General features: G+C 49.3%; 1 protein-coding gene across 1 annotated transcript; it reads right to left on the bottom strand.

The window, feature by feature from the left end:
• On the bottom strand, positions 1 to 26,805 carry srrm2 (serine/arginine repetitive matrix 2). The gene is made up of 15 exons (XM_073033364.1): positions 26,622 to 26,805; positions 16,190 to 16,455; positions 15,701 to 15,802; positions 14,929 to 15,096; positions 14,197 to 14,274; positions 13,286 to 13,348; positions 11,702 to 11,737; positions 11,122 to 11,172; positions 10,481 to 10,582; positions 9,687 to 9,870; positions 6,874 to 9,314; positions 2,632 to 2,862; positions 2,415 to 2,528; positions 1,709 to 1,807; positions 1 to 477 (listed from the first exon to the last, which is right to left on the bottom strand). The coding sequence occupies exons 2-15, from the start codon at positions 16,426 to 16,428 to the stop codon at positions 468 to 470; spliced, it is 3,918 nt and encodes a 1,305-aa protein (XP_072889465.1). The 5' UTR covers positions 16,429 to 16,455; positions 26,622 to 26,805; the 3' UTR covers positions 1 to 467.
• Between the last annotated feature and the right edge of the window lie 79 nt (positions 26,806 to 26,884).

The raw sequence follows: 26,884 nt of genomic DNA, 5'->3' as shown, positions 1-26,884 counted from the left end.
CATTGTTCAACCTTTAACTTTTATTTGTCTTTGTGTGGTGAAGGGGGTGTTTCAGTGTTACAGGAAGGGGTAAACAACAAACTGTGGATCATACAAAATCTAAGCAAGACTGGAGCTCGGTTACTGGAGCTCCCTGTGAGGCCAGTGGTGTTTGTTGAAATCCTGCCCTCCAGTACCCACCATGTTTGGGGAGTGGGGTCGTTCGAGTCTTGACTATTCCCTCCACACCAGCCCTGTCATTGTCCACAGAACCTCTTGAATGTCTCAGGGTCTCCGTGCACAGAGGCCAGCATTTAAGAAGACAGGAAAAGGATATCTTATAAAAAATAAACAACGGGGGAAAGAAGTTAACGATACAGGATTTACTTTTCACAGTCTGGAAGGGCAAATAGTCTTTCAGCAGTCCGCCAGCACCTCGGGGCGACGATCTCCATTGCACAGAGGAGCGATTGGAGCCATTTCCCGGCCTAAGGAGACCTGGGAGAGACGACAGGGAGAGGAATCAGAAGGGTGATTGTCTCCATGCATCCCCGGCAGCTTTGTTAATGGAAGGGTCTCTATTCTATGGGCGGCCGCTCACACACACTCTCGTTCACTGTGACGCTTTCTCTCTGAGATACCCTCTTGCCGTGTCTTTGTGTGGTGAGTACACTCTTGTACACAGGTGCACACTCAAACACACGGAGGCAAGCTTCAGAAGCTGCTTCCAAGTAATCGACTTGGAGAGACACCCCTCTTGCGGGTCTCTCCACACAGCAAGGTGGCGCCGGGGCTGGGCAAAGGACCAGAGTATCAGGTTCTGTTGGTACCGGGCATGGAGCTGAAATGAAAGGAAGCAGCACACAAACAGTGTAAGGCCCTTTGTCGGCATCAAGGTACACGGGGTCCAGGTGGCTATACCAGCGGAAGATGTGCAGCCTTTAATCAGGAGGGGTGTTGAGAGTCAGAGTCAGGAAGTCATACTGCCGCTGTAGTCAGATTGCATCTGAGGCACTGCATTCACACCACCACTAACGTATTTGTGAAACACATTCAGAAAAAGTCGCCCACAGGTGATTTTGAATTTGGGTCGGGAGAATAACCAGGGCAGTCAGCTCTTTTATGGCACAGTCTGGGGGTTGGTGCAAACGGCTGGGGAACCTCCAACCCTTCAGTAATAGATGGTTGGCTGTATGGTGAGTGTGAACGGTGGGACGGGGTGGGGTCCCACTGGAAGTGTGGATGGTGGGAGTGAATGGGAAGGGGTGGGGTTCAGTGGGAGTGAATGGGAAGGGGTGGGGTCCCACTGGAAGTGTGGATGGTGGGAGTGAATGGGAAGGGGTGGGGTTCAGTGGGAGTGAATGGGAAGGGGTGGGGTCCCACTGGAAGTGTGGATGGTGGGAGTGAATGGGAAGGGGTGGGGTTCAGTGGGAGTGAAAGGGAAGGGGTGGGGTCCCATTGTAAGTGTGGACAGTGGGAGTGAATGGGAAGGGGTGGGGTCCCACTGCAAGTGTGGATGGTGGGAGTGAATGGGAAGGGGTGGGGTTCAGTGGGAGTGAAAGGGAAGGGGTGGGGTCCCATTGTAAGTGTGGACGGTGGGAGAGAATGGGAAGGGGTGGGGTCCAATGGGAGTGTGGACGGTGGGAGTGAAAGGGAAGGGGTGGGATACCACTGGGAATGAGTGGAGAGGGGAGGGTCGGGACTTGCTGGGACCCAGATCATTATTTACCTCCGGTACCTCCGCCGATCCCGAGGACTTGGGAAATCGTGATGCCTTTTCCTGGCTGGTGACTGGCTGCCCGACCGCCTGTGGCGACGCTCCCGCTCCCTGTGGGGAGAGAGGGAAAGGTGCAATCTAAAGGAGCACCCACAGCTACCTATGAACTTAACTGCCCCATCCTCAGCCCTCAGAACCCCCCTATGCTCAAACGTCCTCTACTCTCACAACACTCAACTCCCATCCTGCCCTCAATCCCCACCCTTACCTTCTGCATTCTGCTTCCAGCTTCCATATCCCATTTAGTCTGATTATCCCCTCCCCACATCTTTCAATATCCTTATTACACCGTCCAATATAAAACACCATACACTACATCTCCAATATCCCATGTCCTCAACTACCCTACCCAGTCTGATCACCATCTCCACACCCCCCAATATCTCACTCCACCCTTACACCCAATACCCCACTCCACAGATATCCTACATCCTCCGATATCCCACCCTCACAACCTCCGATATTCCACCCACACCCCCGATATCCCATCTCCACACACTTACACCCTCAAATATGCGATTCCCTGCACCCAATATCCCACACCCCACAGATAATCCTACATCCTCCGATATCCCACCCTGCGCTTTGCAGTATCCCACACCCAATATCCACAACTCTGCTATCCCACTCAATCCCAGCTCCCGCCGGGGAACCCTACCACTGCCGATGGGATTCCCTGGATGCGTGGACTCGCCCTCGTTCTACTGGTGAGTAACTGAGGGACCGGGAGTCCCTCAGCGAGTCGATGGGCTTCCTCGGGCTGCGTGACCGCCTGTGGTGGGGGAAAGAATACGTTTCCATTTAAATCCGAATGGATGTGAGCACGTCCTGAGGTAGACCCATCCACTCCTTCCCTCATGCTCCCTACCACTCACCGTCCTCGAGGAGGGGAGGGTGTCCTCCTGGGCCACTCCCTGCGCCTCCGCCGCGTCCGCGAGAGGGAGGAGGAGCTGGAGGAGGACGTGCTGCCAGTGCGGTGTCGCCTGGGGTTCCTGCTGCGGGAGCGCCGGGATCCAGCCCGACCCGGGGCCGTGCCGGCCACTCCCCCTCTCCTGGTCCCGCTGCTTGATCTCTGCCTCCCCCTGTCCTGCGACAAGCTGGGTCCCCTGCGGATGTGGTGGTGGTGGGAGTGGGGGGGGGGGGGGGGGGGGGAGAGAAACACATTGTGAAGATCACAGGGAAGTCAACTGTGGCACCCCTTCTCCACCCCTGCCGAAACTCGAGTTAACTTGAATTGTGATCACCATTCCCAAAACATTCCCCCACTGACCCACCAGTCGTCTGTGGGTGGGAATGGAGGGTGGAGTGGGAGAGCTGCTGCCAGCCTATAGTGGAGTTGACCGCTGTACCCAGCTCCCAAAGTCAGCTCGTCAATTAACTTGGGTTATGACTGCTATTCACAAATGCCCCTCCCATATTTAAGGCCAGACACCTATGGATGGGATGGGGAAGGATCAGGGAGGTAGAAACCTGCTATTAGACTGCTGGGAAGCCCATCAAAGCCACCTGCTCTCCTGAAAAATAGTTCATGAATTGACTTGAGTTGTGACTGCTATTCCCAGAATGCTCCCTCTATTGAAAAGGCAGTAAACCTTCCGGGCTCATTTCCCCCCAAAACCAGGCCAGGATTGGTCCCTCCTCTGGGTTGGACAACATACATTACTGTTGCAAGAAACTCTCTTGAATCCATGAAATTCTGCACTGCCCAAGTTTCTTGCACTAAGAAGGCCCGGTTCAATATTGAGGAAGTTAAGATCACCCACAAGGACAACTCTGTAACTTGCATACTTTCCCATAATCTGTCTGCATAACTGTACCTCTCTTCTCTCGCTAATTAGGAAATCAATGGTAATAACCCCACCAAAATGACACCTTTCATTTCTGGAGCTCAATCTTTGAGGCTCTGGAAAGGGCACGGAAGTGTCTAACAAGACGAGGTCTGAATTGACACAGAACAGTATAACAGTTATATATAAACGACCCAGATGAAGATGTGGATGGGTGGGTTAGTAAGTTTGCAGACAATACAAAAGATTGGCAGTGGTGTGGGTAGTGCAGAAGATTGCCAAAGGATACAGTGGGATATAGATCAGATGTACAGTAGATATGGGCGGAGAAATGGCAGACAGTTTAATCTGGGAAAGTATGCATTTCTGCACTGGGGGGTGGGGGGTGAAGTTTAAAGGGAGAGTACACCATTAATGGCAGGACCCTTAACAGTGCTTACAGTGGGATCTTGGGGTCCAAGACCACAAGCCCCTGAAAGTGGCTACACAGGTCAATAAAGAAGGGTAATAAAGGGGTAATAAGGGTAATAGGGTAATAAAGAAGGCCTTGTCTTTATTAGTCGAGGAACTGAGCTCAAGTCAGAAAGTTATGCTGCAGGTTTATAAAACCTTGCTCAGGGTGCATCTGGCACGCTCGCTTTTATCTGTCAAGGCACTGAGCCCAACATTTGGTAAGCCAGCTCACACTCTGAGCAGGCTTCACCTGGCCGCCCATTACAGGAAGGATGTGGGGGCTTTACAGAGGATGCTTCCTGGATCAGAGGTGAGGTCAGACAAACTCAGGTTGTTTTCTCTGGAGTGGTAGATCTGTCTACAAAGCAGCCAATATAATCAAAGACCCCAGCCACCCTGGACATTGTCTATTCTCCCCTCTTGGAAAGGCAGTACAGAAGCCCAAAAGAACATACTGTCAGGTTGAAGGACAACTTCTATCCTCTATTATAGACAGACTCTTGACCTTACAATTTACCTCGTTGTAGCCCATACATCTTGTTTGCACTTCCTCTGTAAATGATAGATAGATAGATATAGATAGATACTTTATTCATCCCCATGGATGACACTTTATTCTGCATTTTATCACTGCTTTTCCCCTGTACCACCTCAATGTACTGACAGAGTGAATGGATCTGCATGTTAACATTGTTGTGAATCTTTCTGACTTAATCCCACGTTCCTATAGTTGGGAGTCCAGAACTGCACACAGCACTCCGAGTGCAATCCCACCCACTTCTAAACGATTTGGATGAGAATGCAGGTAGACTGATTAGGAAGTTGGCAGTGACACCAAGATCGGTGGAGCTGTGGTTTGCGAGGAAGGCTGTCAAAGAGGATACAGCAGAATATGGAACAGTTGTAAATCAGGGTACAGGAATGGCAGATGACGTTTAATTGGTGAAAGTGTGAGGTGTTGCACTTTGGGAGGTTGAATGCAAGGAGAAAGTATACAGTTTATGGAAGGACCCTTAACAGCACTGATGTACAGAGGGATCTTGGGGTCCAAGTCCATAGCTTCCTGTACAAGTAGGTAAGAGTGGTGAAGAAGGCGTGTGGCATGCTTGCTTTCATCAGTCAGTGCGATGACTATGAGTCTGGAAGTCAAGCTGCAGCTGTATAAATCCTCATTCAGTCTGGTGGTCCCTGCTGTAGGGGCTTTGAAGATGGTACACGAGAGGTTGCTGCCTGGATTAGTGTTTATGAGGCTGGCAACGGTCTGTTTTCTCTGGAGCGATGAAGGCTCAGAGGGCATCTGATAGAGGTTTATAAGATTATGAGAGGCAGAGATCTTTTCCTCACATTAATGAGGAGGTAAAGGAGATGTGCGAGGCCAGTACTGTTTGTTTTTACAAAGAGTGGGTGCCTGAAATGTCTTGCCAGTGACGGTGGTGGCAGAACGAGCTACGATAGAGGTGTTTGAGAGAGTTAGATAGGCACGTAGATAGAGAATGGAGGACATGGACGTTGTGTAGGGAGATGGGTTCAGATACATTGACATTGAGGCTGGCACAGGGACAAGGGCCTGATTGCTTGCCCTACATATCACTGTTAGCCGAGAAGAGCTGGTGAGGGGAGTGCAGTGGGGAATTGGGCGTTATGAGAGTACATTACTGGAAGCTGGCAGTGGTTGTGAAATGTTGAATGGCTTCGTTTGATCCTACCTTTTGAAGCTTTAGAACTGTTTCTTTCCTGACCAAATTCATCACCTCTCTGGACATCCAAGGTTGTCTTATTTTTCTATCTCTCTCTTTCCTTCTAACAGGAACACGCCTTTCCTGCACTCTGCGCAATTGATCTTTAAACACCCTTCACATAACTGATGTGGACTTGCCAGAGAAAAGGTGTTCCCAGTTCACGTTTCTTAGTTCCTGCCTTTGGTCCAAGACCTCTGTCAGTCAAAGTTGACCATGAATATTGCATCCTAGCTGTCTAGATATGCAAGCCTGGGCAGAACGATATGGAGAGCGAGCTGTTGCCTATGTGGCAAGCTCCCCCCCCCCCACCCCCACGCATCTGATGAACCCAAATAAAACGGTAAGAGACTGATAGTTTGGCACCAGCAGCATCACAGGAGTTGCCAGTCAGCATCAAGCTCAATGTTGGACTGCCTTAGGGACTCCAGCTCCGGATATTTCCCTGAAGCCTTCTCCATGATTGGGTATAACCGCAAGGCAGCGGACGTTTGAGATCTTGAATTTTCCTTCTCCTAAATGAGCAGCCAACCCCCATCCGCTCGAAGCAGCTAGTTTTAAGGCACCAGTAACTCACCTTTGCCCCTTCTCCTGTTAGTAGAAATGGTTCCACCGGGCTTAGTAGTTATGTTACACGTGAAGGCCAGGAGCTGGACTTGGGCTGTCAGAGGTTATCTGAGGTGCACGCCATTGTGAGCATTTAACTGGTAGTGGGAGCTTGTCCCCTTTACCACCACCAGCTATCACAACTTTTAAGTACATGCCTAATGCCCTCGTAATTCGCTCTACTCCAATTTAAAACTCTTCCACAAGGACCTTATCTATCTATCTACCTTATCTATCTTATCTTATCTATCCTTATCTATATCTATCCTAAAAGTTAAGGAGTAATGGTCAGCGTTCCCTATCAGCTCACTCACTGAAAAGTCAGTCACTAGTCTGGGCTCATTATCCAACACCAGATCCAGTACGGCCTGCATACAGATTTAAGAAATCTTCCTGGATACACTTAACTCTAGATGATAATTAGGGATAGATGATAAATGTTGGCAAGCTCGCACCTAATTGAGGAATGAATTGGGCTGAACGACACTCCCTCCTTTCCCCTGCCCCATGAACTCCCCCCGCTCACCCAACTTACCGCTTCCTGTGTCTGTTGTGATCTCGGTCCCTCCTGGCAGCTGAAGGCGAGCGGCTGCTCCCCGAGGCAGGGGAGCTGGAGGAGGAGGAGGAGGAGGAAGAAGAGGAGGAGGATGAGGAGGAAGTGGAGGAGGTGGTCGTGGACGAGGAGGAAGATCCTCGGCGCTTCCTTTTGGAGGCAGTAACCTGAGGTCTGGAGTTTGGAGGTGAGGAAGGGAGACCCTGGGAGGGGCTCTCTCTGCTTGGGGTGCCATCCTGCCCTCTTCCCCGCCCTGTTGGAGAGACAGTAGGTGGAGGGCCATGGGGAACTGATGGGGATGGGTCCCCTCCTCCGCCTGTCCCTGGCAATACAGGAGGGGGGCTTCTGACAGCCGGACTCTCCCTCCGGGGTTCTGGACACACCGTCAGAGACCAGGGAGTGTCTGCCGGCTGGCTCCGGCCCCCCAGCTCCCTGGATTGTCTGGGAGAAGTGGTCTGTCGTCTGGGAGATGGGACCCATCGTCTCGGGGACTTGCTTTGATGCCTGGGAGAGGGGCTCCGGCGACTGGGAGAGGGGCTCCGGCGTCTGGGAGAGGGGCTCCGGCGACTGGGAGAGGGGCTCCGGCGCCTGGGAGAGGGGCTCCGGCGACTGGGAGAGGGGGTCCGGCGACTGGGAGAGGGGCTCTGGCGCCTGGGAGAGGGGCTCTGGCATCTGGGAGAGGGGCTCTGGCGCCTGGGAGAGGGGGTCTGGCGCCTGGGAGAGGGGGTCTGGCATCTGGGAGAGGGGCTCTGGCGCCTGGGAGAGGGGCTCTGGCGCCTGGGAGAGGAGCTCTGGCGCCTGGGAGAGGGGCTCTGGCGCCTGGGAGAGGGGCTCTGGCGTCTGGGAGAGGAGCTCTGGCGTCTGGGAGAGGAGCTCTGGCGTCTGGGAGAGGGGCTCTGGCGTCTGGGAGAGGGGCTCTGGCGTCTGGGAGAAGGGCTCTGGCGTCTGGGAGAAGGGCTCTGGCGTCTGGGAGAAGGGCTCTGGCGTCTGGCAGAAGGGACCCATTGTCTTGGGGATCTGTTCTGTCTGGGTGAAAGGCTCTGGCGTCTGGGAGAAGGGCTGTGGCGTCTGGGAGAAGGGACCCAACATCTTGGAGATCTACTCTGTCTGGGAGAGTGGCCCCGGAATCTGGGAGATGGGCTCCGATGTGTTGGGGACTTGCTCTGTCTGGAAGACGGGCACTGACGTCTAGGTGATGGGCTGCTGCATCTGGGGGATCTGCTGCGTCTGGGAGATAGGTTCTTGCGTCTGGGAGATGAGCTCTTGCGCCTAGGTGGTCTCTTGCGTCTTGCATCTATGCTCTGCCTGGGAGACTTCTTGCGTCTGGGAGATGGGCTCTTGCGTCTGGGAGATGGGCTCTTGGGTCTGGGAGATGGGCTCAGTCTGGGGTAGGGGCCTTGGCGTCTGGGAGATGGGCTCTTGCGTCTTGGGGACTTGCTCTCCCGCCTCAGAGAGGGGCTCCTGCTCCTCGGGGACTCACTACGTCTCAGTGAGGTTTTAGATTGCCTTGGTGATGACCTCTCGCGCCGTGGCGACTTGCTCTGTCTTGGCAACGACCTCTCTCGCCTCGGGGATGACTTCACTCGTTTTGGTGATGCCTTAGATTGTCTTGGCGACAACCTCTCGTGCCTTGGCGATGACCTTACTCGCCTTGGTGATGCCTTGGACTGCCTTGACGATGACCTCTCGTGCCTTGGTGATGCTTTAGATTGCCTTGGAGATGACTTCTCACGTCTTGGTGATGACTTACTGCGCCTTGGCGATGACTTTTGTCGCCTTGGTGATTCCTTAGACTGCCTTGGTGGTGAACTCTCGGGCCTTGGTGATGACCTCTTGCGCCTTGGTGATGCTCTAGACCACCTTGGCGATGAATTCTCACGTCTCGGCGATGACCTCTCACGCCTTGGCGAGGCTTTAGTTGGCCTGGATGATGACCGCCTGCGCCTCGGTGACAAGTTTTTGCGTCGCGGTGATGACCTCTCCCTCCTTGGCGACACCCGAGACTTCCTTGGTGACGACCTCAGTCGCCGCGGCGACCTTGATGATGATCTCCTGTGCGGGGGTGGCGAGATGCTCCTCCTCGGCGATGACCTCTCCCGTCGCCGCGACGACCCGTTGCTCCTGGGGGCCGGGCTGGGGCTGTGCCGTCGTGGTGACTGGCTCCTCCGGGCAGGGACCCTGGCAAGTGACCCGGCAGCGCTCGGCGATGACCTCTCCCGGCTGGTGGTGACCCCATCAGCCGTAGGGGAGGGGTGTGCCCCACGTGGGGGGCAGCTCCTCTGGCCCCTCACGGGGGAGGAGGAGCCCCGGGGCTCAGCCCAACGGGAGGAGGAAACATCCCCTCTCCTAGCTGGGGAGGGAGAGGGAGAGGGCGAGGGCGACAGGGGCAGTGATCTCCTGGCAGGCGAGAGGTCTGCTGGCTTCTGTAAGACAGAATGGGGTAGGGAGTTTGAAGGGATCAATCGCATTCACTTGGGGACCTCGATACCTCACTGAACCCCCAAATCACCTCCCCTCAGCCCTGTGCTGTCACGTCGGTGATCAACTGAATCCCCTCCTACCCCTCACTGACACTCTCACCCATCACCGACTCTACCCTCATGTACTGAATCCCCTCACAGAAACTCCCTGGAAACCTTCCCCCCCCCCCCCCATCCCACCACAGAACCCCAAACCACAGCCCATGAACACGCGCCCCATCACCAACTCTCCCCGACTGAATTCCCTAAACCGCTCCCACCACCCACTTTCCCTCATCACCGACTCTCCCTACACCCCACCTCTATGGTACCCACCTGCTTGCCCCTGGCTGTCCGGTTACTGGGGCTACGACTCCCGTTCCTTCGCCCTCTCACCGTGGCCTCCCGCTCTCCCCTCCTCGCTGCTTCGGCCCCCCGTGAGTCCCCGCCTGGCCCGGGAGCTGTCCAGGGTGAGGAGCTGCCCCCAGCAACTCTGGCTTCCTTTCGGGGGCTTCGAGACCTGGAAAAGGGAGGGGGGATCAATAAAAAGGGACACAAGTCAGAACATCGTTGGGGGGAATATTCTTTCACCATGTCTATTCTCACTTCCCATCCCACCGACACCACCACCCCCCCCCCCCCCCCAGCCCAGATGGAACCATTGCACCCCAACCCAGGATATTCCAACTCTGTAGAGGTCACATACAAGGTGTGCCCTGGGCGTGAAGCAATTAGGGAAACTGGGAGACAGTATGATCCTGAGGGCTTTGGCAGTCTGCTAAGCGGGGAGAACGAGCGAGCAGTCAGAAAACAGGTCAAAAGAATGCACGACGCTGAACGTTACACTAGAACTTTTCCTGCATTTTGCTGCAGCAACTCCCCCCCCCCCCCCCCCCCCACCACTAGCTCAGTGGATTGCTGAAAGCCTGCAGGATCTTGTCCACTCAGTGGAGAAACACTCGGCAGGTCCTGAGTGAAATCCTCCATAACCCACCAGCCTGTCTCCTCAGAGATGGGGATATGAGAGCAAGAGAACATCGAGCAGGGCAGGGGGAGGGAGCGGAAGAGTGCGTGCGGGAGGGAGGAGAGGGACGCGAGGATGCTGAGGAGATGTGGGAAGATTTGCATACCTGCTCACTGACGGAGAGGAGCTCCGAGACGACGAAGAGCCACGTGACGAGGAAGGGCTTCCTGCTCTGGGCTGCTTGCGGGGTGGGGAACGAGGCTTGCTCCTGTGGAGAAGACAGGAGAACGTGGATGGGGAGCCGACGGGGGCAGGCACTGAGCTCAAACACGGCGAGAGAGAGTATGAAAGACCGAAACAGAGATGAATAGGGATGTAGGGTGGGCAACTTCAGTCTGGGACAGAGTATGAGGGGAGATGAAAAGTCAGTCTGGGGAGAGGGTAAGGGGTGTAATGTCGGTCTGGGATGGAAGTTTAGGCGGTGTAATGTTGGTCTGGAAATGAGGGTGTGTAACATCGGTCTGGGACGGAGGGTGAGGGTGTGTAACACTGGCTTGAGTCAGGAGGGTGAGGTAGGGTGCAAAACTGGTCTGGGACCAAGGGTGGAGGGTGGCTGGTCTGGGATGGAGGGTGTGAGGGTGTAACATCGGTCGGTGATGGAGGGTGTGGGGGTGCATGGTTGTATTGTTGGTCTGGGACACAAGGTAAGGGGTGTGTAACTTTGGGCTGGGATGGAGGCTGAGTGGGGTTGTAATCCTGGTTTGGGATATCAGTGAGGGACAAGGGTGTGAAGTGCAGGGACCTCACCTCTTTCTCCTCTTTTCCTTTGCCCCTCGCTTGCTCTTGGGGCTGCTGGACCTGTGGAGCAGAAGGAGAGGGTTTAGAGCAGTGAGGCAAGGTAATAGCAAGACCTTGAAGGGCAGAGTGGTCTTCACTCTTCACCCTGATTCCATCTTCACTGTCAAGTGAATATTCCCAGCAGGTTCACACACAAAGACAATTCGAGGCTGGTAATCTCTTCGTTCTGTTTCTCACTCAGCCATGCGGCCCATCAATGATCCATTTCTTCCCTCTAACCCACTGTCTTACTCAACTGACCCCCGCTGAACCTGGGATGTGGGAGGGAACCACGGAGCGCCCAGAGGAATCGTACAGGGTCACAGGGAGAATGTGCGAACTCCACACAGATATACAGAGACGTGCATGAGGAGACACACATCACACAGAGAAACTCAAAAACACACACGCAGAGACAAACACAGACTCACGGATGTACACACATAAGCACACACACAGAAAACATGCATGAGAGACATGGAGACACACACACGCACAGGGACAGACAACTGAGCTCCCTCGCCATGTCCCTCTGAGAGGCAACTCTCACCTGTGCTTCTTCTTACTTTTTGACTTCGACTGCGACCTGGGGAGAGAAGAAAGACCATAAGACAAAGGAGTAGAATTCGGCCCATTGAGTTGTCTCTGCCATTAAATCATGGCTGATTTATTGACCCTCTCAACCCCATTCTCCTGCCTTCTCCCCATAATCTTTGACACCCTTGCTAGTCAAGAACCTATGAAACTCTGCTTTAAATATACCCAATGACTTGGCCTCCAGCCTCTGGTGGACTCACCACCCTCTGGCTGAAGAAATTCCTCCTCACCGCTGTTCTAAAGGGACATCCTTGTATTCTGAGGTGTTCCCCCTGTAAGAAACATTCGCTCCATCTCCGCTCTAGTTAGGCCTTTCAATACTTGACAGATTTCCGTGAGATCACCTCCCTCTCCTTCTAAACTCTAGCGAGTACAGTCCCAGACCATCAAACGCTCCTCATACCTCACCCCTTTCATTCCCAGGATAAGTTTCGTGAACCTTCTCTGGATCCTCTCTAATGCCAGCATATCCTTTCTTAGATAAGGGGCCCAAAATTGCTCACAATGCTCCGTGCAGTCTGACTAAGATCTCAATATGACATCCTTGTTTTTATATTGTAGTCCTCTCAAAACAAGCCTTTCATACCCAGGCTCAACCTGCAAGTTAACCTTTAGGGAATCCTGCAAGTAGACCCCCAAGTCTCTTTGCACTTCAAAGTTTTGAATTTGCTCCCTGTTTTAGAAACTTTTTTATGACTTAATTCCTTCTACTAAAGTGCTTGGCCATAGGCTTTCATACAATGTACTCCATTTGCCTCTTCTTTGCCCATTCTCCTAACAGTCTGTCCAATTCCTTCTGTAGACTCCCTGCTTCCTCAACACTGCCTACCCCTCCACCTATCCACAAAACAACTGTCATCCAAATCACTGACATACAAGGTGAGAAGAAGCAATTGTTACCAGCAGCCAACCAAAAGAGGCTCCTTTGTTCCCACTCTTTCCCTCCTGCCTCCTGCCAGTTCACCCTATGTATCTTTCCAGTAATAACATGGGCTTTTATCTTGCTAAGCAGGCCCTTATCAAAGGCCTTCTGAAAATCCAAATATACAACATCCACTGACTCTCCTTTGTCTACCCTTGTCTGTTATTTACTTAAAGAATTCCAACAGATCTGTCAGGCAAGATTTCTCCTTTAGGAAACCATGCTAATTTCAGTCTACTTTATCGTGTGTCTCCAAGGAGGAGTCAGCCCTGGGACATAACTCGCGGGGTTTCTCCGAGCAGCTGCATTCCTCAGCAGCTTCCCTCTGTTTGCCCATCTGCCCAGTGGGACGGGGGTGACAGAAAACCAAGGGGTGAGGAGCAAAAAAATACTCCCCCAGCACACACTGTGATGTCCTACACACACTCCCCATCCTTGCAATGTCCCTCCCCCCCCCTCACTGTCTCCCCCTCCTCTGCAGCTTCATCCGGGACTGCCACCCTGCAGACTGAGGGGGATGTTTGATGTGGGGACGGTTGGGGGGTGGGGGGGTTGTGCTGAGGGGAGTGTGGTGTGTGTGTGTGTGTGGGGGGGGAGAAACAGATTCTGACGTACCTGCTCTTCTTCTTTGAGCTTTTCTTCTTCTTCTCCTTGGACCGTGTGGTCACACTGGAAGACCTGGGCCCCATAAACATACATAACCTGGTTACACCATTAGGCCCCCGCATGCAGGGAGGGGGATCAGCGCGGGAGAGGGTGGGTGGGGAATCGAATTTGGTTGGGAAACACTGGGGAGAAAATCTGTGATTTGGTCAGACTGCACTGGGGAGAATCACGTGCAGCTCTGTCAACCCTGTCACAGGCAGGGTGTGGGGGTTTTGGAGGGGGTGCAGAAGGGATCACCAGGATGCTGCCTGGATTAGAGGGCATGAGCCATACAGAGAGTTGGACAAACTTTGGTTGCTTTCCCTGGAGCGGCGGAAGCTGAGGGGAGATCTGATAGAGTAGACAGGCAGAATGTTTTTCCTTCAGGGTTGAAATGTTGAATGCAAGAGGGCAAGCATTCAAGGTGAGAGGGGGTAAGTTCAAAGGAGATGTGCAGGGCAAGTTTTTTTAAACAAAGAATGCGGGATGTCTGAAAGGGGAGAGAAAGAGAGAGAAGGAGTGAGACAGAGAGAGACAGCAATGTCAGGAAGACACACTGCAACTCTATAAAACCGAGGTACTGCATTTAATTCTGGTCACCCCATTACAGGGTGGGTGTGTAGGCTTTGGAGATGGTACAGACTTGGTTCAACAGGACGGTGCCTGGATTAACACAGACTGGTACAACACAATATAGCTAATACCACCTATTCCTTTTGCCTACAGGGCAGGGGGTAAAGGGGCTGAGGAATGGCAAATGGAGTGATGGAAGGGCTGGTGGACACAAGTCGTGGGGGCTTTGAACACGGGACAAAGGGCTGGCAGCATGAAATGACAGGAGGGATGGGGGGATGGGTGTGATCACGCCGGTTCAGACTCACCGTCCACGGCTTCCTCCCTTCTTTCGCTTTTTCCGCTTGGGGGAGGGGGAACGGGACCGGCTGGGGTCCCGGATGAAGCTGCAGAGGAGGGGGGGAGACGGTGAGAGAGGGAGGGAGGGGGGAATGAAGGAGAGACAAGGGGGAGGGAGAGGGGTGAGAGATAAGAGGGGGAGGGGAGAGAGAGGGTGAGGGATAAAGGGGGATAAACAGTCACAGTAAGATAGGGCAAACTCTGGATTACAACCCATGCCGTGTGTAGCCCCCCCCCCCCCCCCCCTTAGGTTGGCAAGATGGATTGGGTGGTGGGGGAGACATTCCAGGACCTCATCGTCACCAGAACTGTAAGCCAAGGAGGACATCCTGCCTGCACCATCACCATTGCTGGACAAGACCTCAGGTGGTGCAGTGGGGGGGTGGGGGTGGCAGAAGGAGCCAGATCCATAGGTTCGATCTCTTTCCTAGACACAGAACCCAGGGAAGTGGGACGAAGAGCTTTCAGGATCTGTCACTGGGCCTGGTCCCTCAGGGGAGACCTACCCAGAGCCCTGGCTGTTCTTGGGGCTTACAGCCATACCCAACTCATAGACACACCCTTGTAGTCAACAAGAACTTAACTCAGAGTTGCCTGAAGCCTGCAACCCAGAGTCTGTGGCTGAGAGGAGAGGGACTGACTAGAGTCGGAGGTCCTGGGCTGGACCACCCTCCCCACCCAGCAATCTCAACCTCACCTACCCATGTTGCTTCTGTTGCTGAGAGTCAGGGGGAGCCTCGGTACCCTGGCCCCGGCGCCGGGGGTCAAAGGAGCTTCCGTCTACGTAGGCGTCGCTGATGCCAAAGGCGGCCCGGAGCCTCTCATTCTTCTTCTCGTTCGCCTCGGCCAGCTGGTGTGTTTCATTCACCCTGTGAGTGGGGGTCAGGGAGGGAGAGAGGTATCAGTTGGTGGGTCACGCACCCTGTGGGTGGGGGAAGCGGGATCAGGTGGCAGGTCACTTGCTCTGTGGGTGGAGGCAGAGGGGTGGGGGAGAAGGGTATACAAAACTGAGGGTATGAGGAAGGTGAATGCATGCATTCTCCTCAGGCTGGGTGAAACGAACTGAAGGTCATAGGCTCAGGGTGAATGCTGACATATTTAAGTGGAATTTGAAGGGAAACTTTTGCATTCAGAGGGTGGCGTAAGTCTGGAACCAGTTGCCAGTGCACGTGGTGGATGTTGGCTTGATTATAACATTTGAGAAGTCTGGTTCAGTATAAGACAAGAATGGTTTGAGGGGTATGTTCCAGTCTTGAGAAACGCTATGGCCTATGTGCAGGTAAATGGGACGAGGCAGATGATCAGATGGGCCCATTCCTGTGCTGTACTGCTCCAGGACTGGCCTGTCTGTGGGATGAGGTAGCTGGGTAAGTGACAGGGGATGCAATAGAATGGAAGCGGAGGGGACAAGTGCCAGAAAGGACGGGAGGTCTCAGAAAGGACGGTAGGTACTAGACGGGAAGATCCACTCACGTTGTCCGCTGTTTCGGGTCCTCCTTTCCCTGACCACAGTCTTTCTCTACCAGCATTTGTCGAAACGTGGCCACTTTTTGCTGGATTTCCTCAAGGGAATACCTGAAACAGCACATGGAGAATTGTGAGGAGAGATTATTACCCATTCATTTCCAAAGGACCCAAACCCTTCTCGTTCATTCCTGATGAACCCTATCCCTTCTTGTTCATTCACCACCCCTTTCTGTTCATTCCTAATGTACCCCATCCTTTCTCATTCATTCCTAATGACACCACCCCTTCCCATCCACACTTCCAATGGGACCCTACCCCCTTCCATTTCACTCCCACCGTCTGCACCCTCAATGGGACTCCACCCCTTCCTTTTCTATTCACCCCCACCGTCCACACTCGCAAAGGGACCCCTTCCTTTCCCATTCACTCCCACTGACCACACTTCCATTGGGGCCCCACCCCTCCCACAGCCCAGGAACCCTGTCAGATTCCTACCCCTGCTCCTCCATCATGTCCTCGAGCTCTATACAGCGGAGCTCAACACGGCGTTTGCGCTCGTGGTCGAGGATGTCCTGGTTGGGCTTGCGAACAAGGCTGTTCTCCAGTCGCTGCAGCTCCTCCGGTGAGCGATGGTCCGCCTTCTCCCGCCGCTGACGCACCGCCGACAGGTTCCTCTGCACATAACCATTGGTGCCACTGCCCCGCGGTGTGGGCAGTCCGATCCCGTTGTACATGGTGGCTGCTGGGGGTTTTGCCAATCACTGTTCCAGCCATGGGGAGGGAAGGAGGGAGAGCAGAATGAGGAAGGGGGAGGGGACAATGAGAAAGAGGAGAGAGTGAGAGATAGAGATGGAGGGAGGGAGAGAGAAGGGGGTAAGAGTTCAGTTAATCATTTCAGCGGTCGCACAGGCCCTTCAGTCCACCTTGTCTGTGCCGACTACAATACCAATTTAGCTCAACCTATCTCCCTGTTCGTGACCCATATTCCTCCAATCCCTGCCCGTTGCTTTCTAACAGCCTCTTAAATGCCTCTACACTGTCTGCCTCTAGCTACACATTCCTGGCACCCTATATATAACAAAAATCTTGCCCCGCACATCTCCTCTGTACATTTTTCTACTTCAATTTAAACCTTTCTACCTCGGGGAAAAGGACTATTCACTCTACATGCTCTCACATACATGTTTATAAAACCACACTTGGGCTGAATCTGAAGTGCTGCATCTCGTCGCCCTGTTACAGGAATGCTGTGGAGGGCTTTGGAGAGGGTGCAGAAGAAATTCACCAGGATGCCACCTGGATTAGAGGGCATGAGTCATAGGGAGAGGCTGGACAAACTTGCATTATTTTCTCTGGAGTGTAGAGGCTGAATTGTGATAGGCCTGATAGAGGTGTTTAAGATCTTGAGAGGCACAGACAGAGTAGACAGCTGGTATATTCCCCCCCACCAGAGTTTAACTGTCTTCTCTCAGAGGACATGTATTTAAAGTGAGAGGGGGTAAGTTCACCGGAGACATATAGAGCAAGTTTTTTTCCACAGAGGGCGATAGGTGCCTGGAATGTGCCACCAGGATGATGGTGGAAGCACATGTGATAGAGGTGTTTAAGTTTGTCTTAAATAGGCACATGTATGCAGGGAACAGAGGGATGTGGACATGTGTAGGCAGAAGGGATTAATTCGGTTAGGCACTTAATTATTAACCAGCTCAGCAGACATTTTGGGGCGGAAGAGCCTGTTCCAGTGTTCCATGTCTCTCAATGTCATAAACCTCTATCAGATCTCCACTCAGACTCCACTGCTCCAGAGAAAACAACCTAAGTTTGCCCAACCTCTCCTTGTAGCACATTCTCTCTAATCCAGGCAGCATCCCGGTAAACCTCTTCTGCACCCTTCCTGTGGAGGGGACCAGAACTGCACACAATACACCAAGTGTGGCCTGACCAGAGTTTTATACAACTCCATATGACTTCCTAAAATTTATACTCAACGCCTCGACCAATTAAGAAGACAAGCATATCTTCTGTACACCCAGGTACCATGCTAACATCTGTCAGGGAGATGCAGCATGACTTCCTGGCTTTAATACTTGCAGTTCCTGGGCTAATACTGGGCTTCCAAGTACTATTTGATAGTTGGAAATAAACAGAAGAAGAGATATTTTCATCAGCAAGTTTCATTCTGAATGACTGAAATTACAGAGAACTTCACAGCCTAAGCAAAACTACTCCCGTTTACAACCAACACTACAATTCTTTTGCAGGTAATCTTTCTTGGGATGTCTATTTATAAATGGAATTATAAGTTTAAAGATGATAATTTAAAAAAACAGAACATTACAAGACAGGAACAGGCCCTTCAGCCCACGATATCATGTTAAACACAGACTGAATGTTTAACAAAACTAATTCTTTCTACAGTGTCCATATCCCTTCATTCCCTGTGCCTGTCTTAGTCTCTTAAAGACGTCTATCATATTTGACTCTATCACCACCCTCCAGAGACAGCAACCCAAGTTTGTTGTTTTCAAGGAACAACACTACTTTCTGTAACTCGAGACCATTAACTGTTTCCTGAAAACCACTCACAGAAAAACTAAAGCAGGTAAGGAGGTCATTCCACCAGTCAAATCTGTGCTAGATCTATTGAAAAGTCACATACTCCTCTGCTCTCCCCTTTGAGAGTTGCAGTAAGCTCCTTTCTCATCGGAGTAACTGAAAATGTGTCAACTGTCTCCAGGAGCACAGTCCTTCTCCAAACCATTTGCTGGTTCTTCCTCTCCTTTGGTTCTTTCACTGTCTCCGGGGTCTTGACCATCATTTGCCCAACTATAGAGATATAACTGCCATGGTTAAAATCATTATGGCCTAATAATTACAGTGTTGAAGTTATAACGTTATTGTGATATCGTGAACGCAATTTTAACGCTCCAAGATCGTGAACCCAGCTTTAATGCTCTGATATTGTAAACCTGACTTTAATGCCCCCCCCACACCATTAGATTTGAACTGCTCACCAACACTAGCTCTTACACTATTTACTTCCTTATTAATTTTTGCTGCTTACGTTAATTTTACAACTTACACTGTACTACTCCTACAAAACAAATTTTGTGATATATCTGACTGATAACAAACCCGATTTTGTATATAATTCATTTTTATGCTTTTGTTGTGAATGCTGTTTATCTGATGCTCTGTGTCTTTGAGGTTGCTGGAAGTTTTCCATTGACCCTGTGCGTATATGGACTTATGCAAACTTTAACCTCCAATATCGTAAAACCCAACTTTAATCCTCAATGTCCCAAAACCAACGTTAACCCACACCTTGGACCCAGCTTTAAACCCTGACAAGCTGAATTAACCCTATAGAACCAACTGCAACGTGTTGATATTATAAACTGGACTTTAATGTTTCAACATTATAAGCTTCAGTGTTACACATCAATGTAATAAATGGGTTTTTAATCTGACACTGCAGATATGATTATATCCTGCTCTTGAAGAACTGCCATTTAAAACACGCAGCATGATTGATATTAAAGACATAACTCTGGGAAGTTCACACTTTAAACATGATGATAAAGCTGCTGTTAAATTAGATACTTAGAAGGCATTTAATTGGGGATCGATGTGAAATACTGCATGGTTTATATGGTGCATTTATAAGTTTGAAAACTTAATACACCAGCTGTTGAAAGTTTTTTAAAATCTCCCAGGGCTTCAGTAATATTTGATCAATCTTGGGGATTCGATGTTCGGAAGACATTTGACGAAGAACTGGCTGTTAAATACTTTAACTGTCTGAACCATTCAACCTCAGATTCAGTACATTTGGTAATTTACTGTGTAAAACCAGTCCTTTCATAAATCTGACATTCCCAGATATTTGAAGATTGGGACCTGGCTGTTAACATATTTTAACTTCACTATTTGAATCATTAAACCCTGATTATTTATATCTAAGGTTAAAGGTCAGATATTTCCCTGTATACATCCAGAGCATTAATAATCAGAATTAGAAGAATCAGGTTTAATATCACTGGTATACGTCATGAAATTTATTATTATTTTGCGGCAGTGGTACATTATAATACATGATAAAAAACGTAAATTACAAGATATACTATATATATATATAAAATATGTGAGAGAGTGCGTATGTGTAGACACACACACACACACAAAGTGAATTCTGGTTAATTGGGACAAGTCTGTTTTGGCCTAATTAAGAGGCAGCCTCAATTAACCGAAGTTTCATGGAACTAGTTAAAAAGGTATAAAAAGGACACACTACAGAACAAAATGGAACACTTCCAATATTACGATAGTACTATAAAACTCTGTATTCGTTCTAAATGGTTACCAACGGAGGAATTAATCAAGTGTACTGGCATAGGACTTGACTGGTAAAATATCCATTCTTAGCCCCTTAAAGAATGTAGGTTTAACACTTTTCTCATTAACCAACAATTTCTTTTTATCAGTTCCTGACATTTTTGAACACAAGTTATGTGACCCATTGCTTTCTTTAAGCCTGATAGTGTTACGTGTTTGCAACAAAGGAAACCATTTGGTGTGGCATGATAAAAAAAGCCTGTTTCGTTGGCATTGTAGATTTAATCTGCACAAAAATTTTGAAGCAAGTCAGGCAGTTTTGTAGATCTTCAAGTTTCTGCACTTACAGCATCAGCACTACCTTTCTCGCCGTGTGCTTTCTTGAATTTAATGTGTCTACAGTTCCCAAGACAACCAATCATATTTTGCTTTAAAATCTTCATGTCCCACCTTCTTCCCTAGCTCCTCTGATGTTTTTTTAACATTGGTCCACTCTCTCTCTCTCTCTCACACACACACACAAACACACACACCTTGTGCAGTTACAATGGATTGAGGGCCTCTTCAACATCTGGATCCTTACCTTCACGCTCATGTTTTTGGGATGTTCCCTGTTGTCCCTCGAATAATGCCCATTCTTGCTGATGTATCAAGTGTGCAATTGTAGATTTCGGCATGCCAGTTATCTCTGCGGCTGATGATGAGTGATGTTAGGCGGGTAGCTTTTAATTTGGTCCAGTAGGCTAATTTTTTTCCGGTTAGCATCAAATCTTTTCGTGGCAAGGGTCTCAAAAAATTTTTTAAAGTCAAAATAAAATAAAACAAAATTTATCAAAAATCACTCCTTTTTGAATTGCCGTCAGCCAAAACGGATAATGTAATACAAGCAAACAACAACAGAACTGTTTGCTCTAAGCACAGAGTAGCATCCAATGGACGCTCAAGTGGACATGACTGACCATCTCCTGTCCCAATTAACCGGCACAGTGCCCCAAATAAACGAAGGGAATTTCAGCTATGTTCTCGATTTGGTTTTGTTCTTAAGAATTGTCCTAAATAAGCGGCTGCCCCGATTAATCGACAGCCCAATTAACTGGAATCTACTATGTGTGTGTGATATACACACACATAAATAAAATAAGGAATTAGTTAGTTAGTTAGAACTTTATTGCCATCGCTGAGGACAATGTGTTTGCAGTGCTACTGCATTCATTACAAATCAGCCTACTGCCAATTCAATTACTAAAAACACAATGACTACATTTAAAATAATGTCTGAATTTATTTTTACTGGGGTGAGATGAGTCCATCACGATTTTGAGAACCTGCTGCAGACAATGAGAGTTGGAGATGGTTTCCATATCTGGTAGTTGTGTCCCAATGATGTCTGTGTTGTCCTGATCACTTGTGGAAGTGCTTTTCGGTCGACCTTGTTGCAACTAGTGCACCACACTGCCATGCAGTGGGTCAGAATGCTCCCAATTACACATCGATAAAGGTTTACCAGCAGCTTTTGGAACAGATTTGCTCTCTTTAAACTAAGGAAGCATAGGCACTGCTGAGCCTTCCCTACTATCAAGGAGGTATAGGTGTCCAAGAGAGCTCGTCTTGTGATGTTCACTCCCAATGACTTAAGACCCTTTCCACTGCTTCATAAGTAGTAGAGCTTGTTCATAACTTTTTGATTTCCTCTGACATCGATAATCATTTCTTTGGTCCTTTTGATTTTGAATGGAAGGTTATGGTTATTGCCCCATTCAGACCGTTTCTGCATCTCCTCTCTGCATGGTGTTCCGTTGCTAGTTGTTAATTAATCCAGTCACTGTGGTGTCTTCTGCAACTTTGATGATGGGGTTGGTGGCATAGGCAGGGGCACAGTCATGGGTGAAAAGATTGTAAAGGAGTGAGCTCAGTACCTGTCCCTGCTGGGTTCAGGGTCAGGGAGGTTGACGCACACTTGCCTAATCTGTCTAGGTGCGATTGTAAGAAAGTCCAGAATCCAGTTGCAAATTGATACACTGAGTCCCAGATTTTGAGGTTTAATGGTCAGCTTGTTGGGCAGTATGGTGTTGAAGGCCCAACTGTAGTTGACCAAAAGCATTCCGGCCTAAGTATCCTTATGCTCCAGTATGATGAGGAGAGCGATAGAGATGGCATCCTCGGTTGAAACTGGTGCTGGTCTGAGAGTAGAGGAACGGCATTCCTAATGTGGGACATCACCAGTCTTGCCAGGGATTTGGCGGCTATGGAGGTGGGAGCAACTGGTCTGAAGTCATTGAAAGGAGTGCAAAAGTAAAAAATGGTGAGGTAGTGTTCATAGGTTGGTTCATTGTGTGAAATCTAATGAAGAAGGGGGAAGAAGGTGTTCCTAAAATGTTCCTGTACCTCCTCTCTAATGGTAGCAATGAGAAGAGGGCATGTCCTGTGTGATGGAGGAGGGGGTCCTTAATGGAGAATTCCACCTTTCTGAGGCATCTCCTTTTGAAGATGCCCTCAATGCCGGGGAATCTACTGCCCTGGATGGAGTTGGCAGAGTATATTCAACTTTCCCCAATCCTGTGCAGTGGCCCCTCCATACCGGATGGAGATGCAAAGCTCTCCACAGAACATCTGTAGAAATTTGCTAGTCTTTGGTGACCTATCAAATCTCCTCAAACTCCTCATGAAATATAGCTGCTGTCATGCCTTCTTTGATATTGCATCAATATGCTGGGGTCAGGATAGATCTTCAGAGATATTTGACAGCCAGGAATTTGAAACTGCTCACATTTTCCACTGCAGATCTCTCGATGAGGACTGGTGTGTGCTCCCTTGACTTTTCCTCCTGAAGTCCACAATCAATTCCTTGGTCTTACTGATGTTGAGTACAAAGTTGTTGTTGGAGCACCAACCAGCTGATTTATCTCTGTCCCATATGCCTCCCTTTCACCATCTGCAAATTTTACAGAATGCATTTAAGCTGTGCCTAACCACACAGTCACAGGTTTAGAGAAGCGTTTCCCAAACTGGGGTCCATGGCATAAAAAAGGTTGGGAACCTCTGCTTTAGAGAGAGTAGAGTAGTGGAATAAGCACACATCCTCGAGGTACACTGGTGTTGATCGTCAGCGAGGAGGGGAGATTATTTCTGATTTGCACTGATTACCATCTGCTGATGAGGGAGTCAAAGATCCAGTTGTAGAGGGAGGTACAGAGGCCCAGGTTTTGAAGCTTATTGATTAGAACTGAAGGGATGATGGTATTGAACGCTGCGCTGTAATTAATAAACAGCAGCCTGATGTAGGTATCCAGGTGGTCCAAGGCCAAGTGGAGAGCCAGTGAGATTGTATCTGCTGTAGATCTATTGTGGCTTCAGCCAGTAACATTTGATATTTCTCATGAATTTGAGTCTTGAATATCTTAACTTCATTATTTGAATTATCAAACCCATTTTACTATAACCTGAGAGTTAAAAATCCAGCATCTCCTTGTATAAAGTAGCTTTAATAAACTCAAAGACTTGATAGAACATAGATCATTACAGCACACTACAGACCCTTTGCCCATGATGTTGTATCGACCTTTTAATCCACATTAGATCAATCTAACCCTTCTCTCCTACAGGTTTCTATTTTTCTATCATCTACGTGCCTATCTAAGAGTCTCTTAAATGTACCTGATGTATTTGGCTCTCCCACCATTCCTGTCAGTGTGTTCTATGCACCCAGCACTCTCTTTAAAAACTTACCTCCGACTTTCCCCCTATACTACCCTCCAATCACCTTATGTAATGAACTGGTTCATATTTGTTACTCATGCTGTATGTATTTCATTTTGTGCAGCTCTGTAGGAGCTGTTTGTTCTGCTTTCAGTCTGTTTGGGTTATTGTTGAAGATAAGGGATGATGCGGAATGTGTGTCATCCAGTTAGTGGGAGGTTTTCTTGGGGAGGGACAATAAGCTTGGTCTTGGGCTTTTGTTCAAGAGGAGATGAAAAGAGAAAATGCTGGGGAGAACCGGTCGTGGCATATGATCCGGTGGGAGACCCATTTGTTCGAGATGGATTGCGAGCGACATTCAGAAGGTGGTGTGAGCTTTCACGTTGACCTAGGACCCAGTGCATGAGTGACAGGAGTTCAAAATGAGCTCCAACTTTTGCACATTTGACTGTTTAATTAGAACAGGCCCTTTTCTTTTTGTTATTCTTTACTAATCCTTCAGTTAAGGTTTATAAATATAATTCCTTTAATCGTACGCAGTGTACTGTTTGTTATTTTGTGGCATTAATTTGTAACAGGGTAACAAATGACACAGCACCCATACAAACTAAGCTTCAGGGTGGGATCCAGTGTGCCTCAATCTCTAAAGTTTAGTGGACCGGAGGTTGCCTTCCCTAACACAGCTAAAGAAACCAGGGTGTTTCACTTAAAAGTTATGCCCCCTCATTTTAGCCATTTCCGCCCTGAGAAAAGTCTCTGCCTCATCTCTGCCTCTTATACACCTCTATTAAGTCAGCTCTCTTCTTCCTTTGCTCCAAAGAGAAAAGCTTGCTGAATCGTTCCTCACAAGACCTGCTTTCTAATCCAGGCAGCATCCTGGTACATCTCCTCCGTACCCCGCTTCCACGTCCTTCCTGTAATGGGGGGGGATTAGAACTGAACACAACTGTGGTCTAACCGGGTTTTTCTAGAACTGCAACATTACTTCACGGCTCTTGATCTCAATCCCCTGACTAATAAAAGCCAACACACGTATGCCTTAACAACCCTTTAAAAGCGCGGCAATGTTGTGAAATCTTTGGCCATGGATCCCAAGATCTGCTCTGCCTCCATATTGTTAAATCCTGCCATTAACCCTGTACTTTGCCTTCAAGTTCGCTCTTCACACTTTGCCATGTGACCAGCTCTGCATCTTAGCAATGATGCGCTCTGAACTATAGCAACATTCTACATTATCCACAACACCACCACCCTTCCACTTCCTCAAAAGGTCAATTATAAAAAGAAATCACAAAGAGCAGGGACCCCAGAATAGATCCCTGCGGCGCACCACTGGTCACCGACTCCAGGCTGAATACAATCGATCCCTGCCTTCTGTGAGCAAGCCAATTCTGAATCCACACAGTCAATTTCCTCAGTTCCCATGCTTCCTGACTTTCTGAATGAGCCTATCATGGGGAACCTTATCGAATATCTCACTAAAATCCATGTGCGGCACATGTACTGCTCTGCCTTCATCAATACTTTTTTCCCCACTCTCTCAAATAATTCAATCAGGCTCATGAGGCATGACCTGCTCCTCACAAAGCCATGCTGGCTATCTCTAATCGGAATATATTCTCCAAATGCTCAAATCCTGTTTCAAAGAAATCCTCTCCAATAGTTTCCGCACCACTGGTGTACAATTCCAAGGGCTATCTCTATTACTTTCCCTGAACAAAGGAATAACATTTGCCACCCACCTGGGTACTACTCCTGTGGCCAATGAGGACACAAAGAACATCACTAAAGTTGCAGCAGTCTCTTCCCTTGCTTCCTGCAGTAACCTGGTATGTATCCCGTCTGGCCCCAGGGACCTATCTATCCTAATATTTTTCAAACGTTCCAGCACAACTCCGTTCCTAACATTCATGTTTTAGCATATCATTCTGTTTCATGCTGTCGTTACATTCAAGGCCCCTTTCACTGATGAATTCCGACATAAAGGACGTCCTCTGTCTGCAGCCTTGCTTCCTCCTTTATCCCTGATTGGTCCTATCCCCATTCTAGTTATCCTCCTGTTCTTCACAAATGTGTGCCCTTCTCACATCCTCTTCTAGCTCTCCTAAGTCTATTCTTAAGTTTCCTCCTGGCTACCTTATAACTCATCAGAGCTCTATCTACTTTCTAACCTTAAGCGTTCCTTATTCCTCAACTAAATGTTCCACCTACCTTTATCAACAACACTTTCACCCTACCATCCTTTCCCCACCTCAACCTTTCCAGAACCCAATGCAAATGATCACTGTCAATAAACTCCTAATAAACTTACTGCTAAAATTCAGGTATTTCTTTGTATGTTGTCAGTAATATCTGGTAATTCCTGGTGTTTTGGTGCTCAGAAGGTAGTTGAGTGCTATGTATTTTAACTTTATTTGAATCATTAAACTCCTGATTTAATAAATCTGAGACTAAAAGTTTGCTACCTCTGTATAAATCAAGAACTTTAATAGCATATGATTATTCCCAAAGATCTGATGTTCAGTATGCACTTGACTGAGAAATGGTTAAGAATTTTAACTTCACTGTTTGAATCATTAACCCCAGATCTAATAAATCCGAGGTTAAAATTCAGGAATATAGCTTCAATAATGTCTGATTATTCCCATGGATGTTTCGAGTGTTAAGTAAAACAGCTTTACTATTTGAATCATTAAACCTCTGATTCAATATGCCCAAAGCTTCAGCTCCGGTGTCCTTCTGTATGAATCCACTACTTAATAAAAACCCGTTAATTCCAGAGGACCACTAGCCTCCGCGACTCCCCATAGCCCCTTCCTAAATCGAGGCCGAGGTTCTGCCCGCGGCCTAGCGGCCGGGGACAGCAGCACCGCCGCGGCTTCCGCTCGGCACTAACCTGCTCGCCGCTGTCCGTTCGGCAGGTGGTGAGGGACGGGGGTCTGAGAGGTGGTACTGGAAGGGGGGGAGCAGGTCGGCACCGCTTCTCTTTCCTCCCGCTCCCAGCTCCTCACTGCGACACCAACATGGAGGACGCCCACCCGCCCCCCTTCCTTCTCCCTCGGCTCTCCGGCCTGAGCTTTGCGGCCTGCCGGGAATTGTAGTTAAAGCAGCCCGTCCGCCCCTTCCACCACGTTTCGACGTCCTGGTAATATAGACTAC

The sequence above is a fragment of the Hemitrygon akajei genome, chromosome 31 (assembly GCF_048418815.1).
Source record: "Hemitrygon akajei chromosome 31, sHemAka1.3, whole genome shotgun sequence".
NCBI lineage: Eukaryota > Metazoa > Chordata > Chondrichthyes > Myliobatiformes > Dasyatidae > Hemitrygon > Hemitrygon akajei.
Note: the sequence above shows the minus strand (reverse complement) of the source record. Positions and strands in the feature narration are given on the sequence as shown.

Excerpts from the sequence above, each read along its gene's own strand:
- srrm2 (XM_073033364.1), bottom strand. The coding sequence starts at position 16,428 with ATGTACAACGGGATCGGACTGCCCACACCGCGGGGCAGTGGCACCAAT. Across the intron at positions 14,275-14,928 it reads CAGCAACAGAAGCAACATGG|CTTCATCCGGGACCCCAGCC; the intron begins GTAGGTGAGGTT and ends CCTCCTCTGCAG. Across the intron at positions 10,583-11,121 it reads AAGGAAAAGAGGAGAAAGAG|GAGCAAGCCTCGTTCCCCAC; the intron begins GTGAGGTCCCTG and ends TCTTCTCCACAG.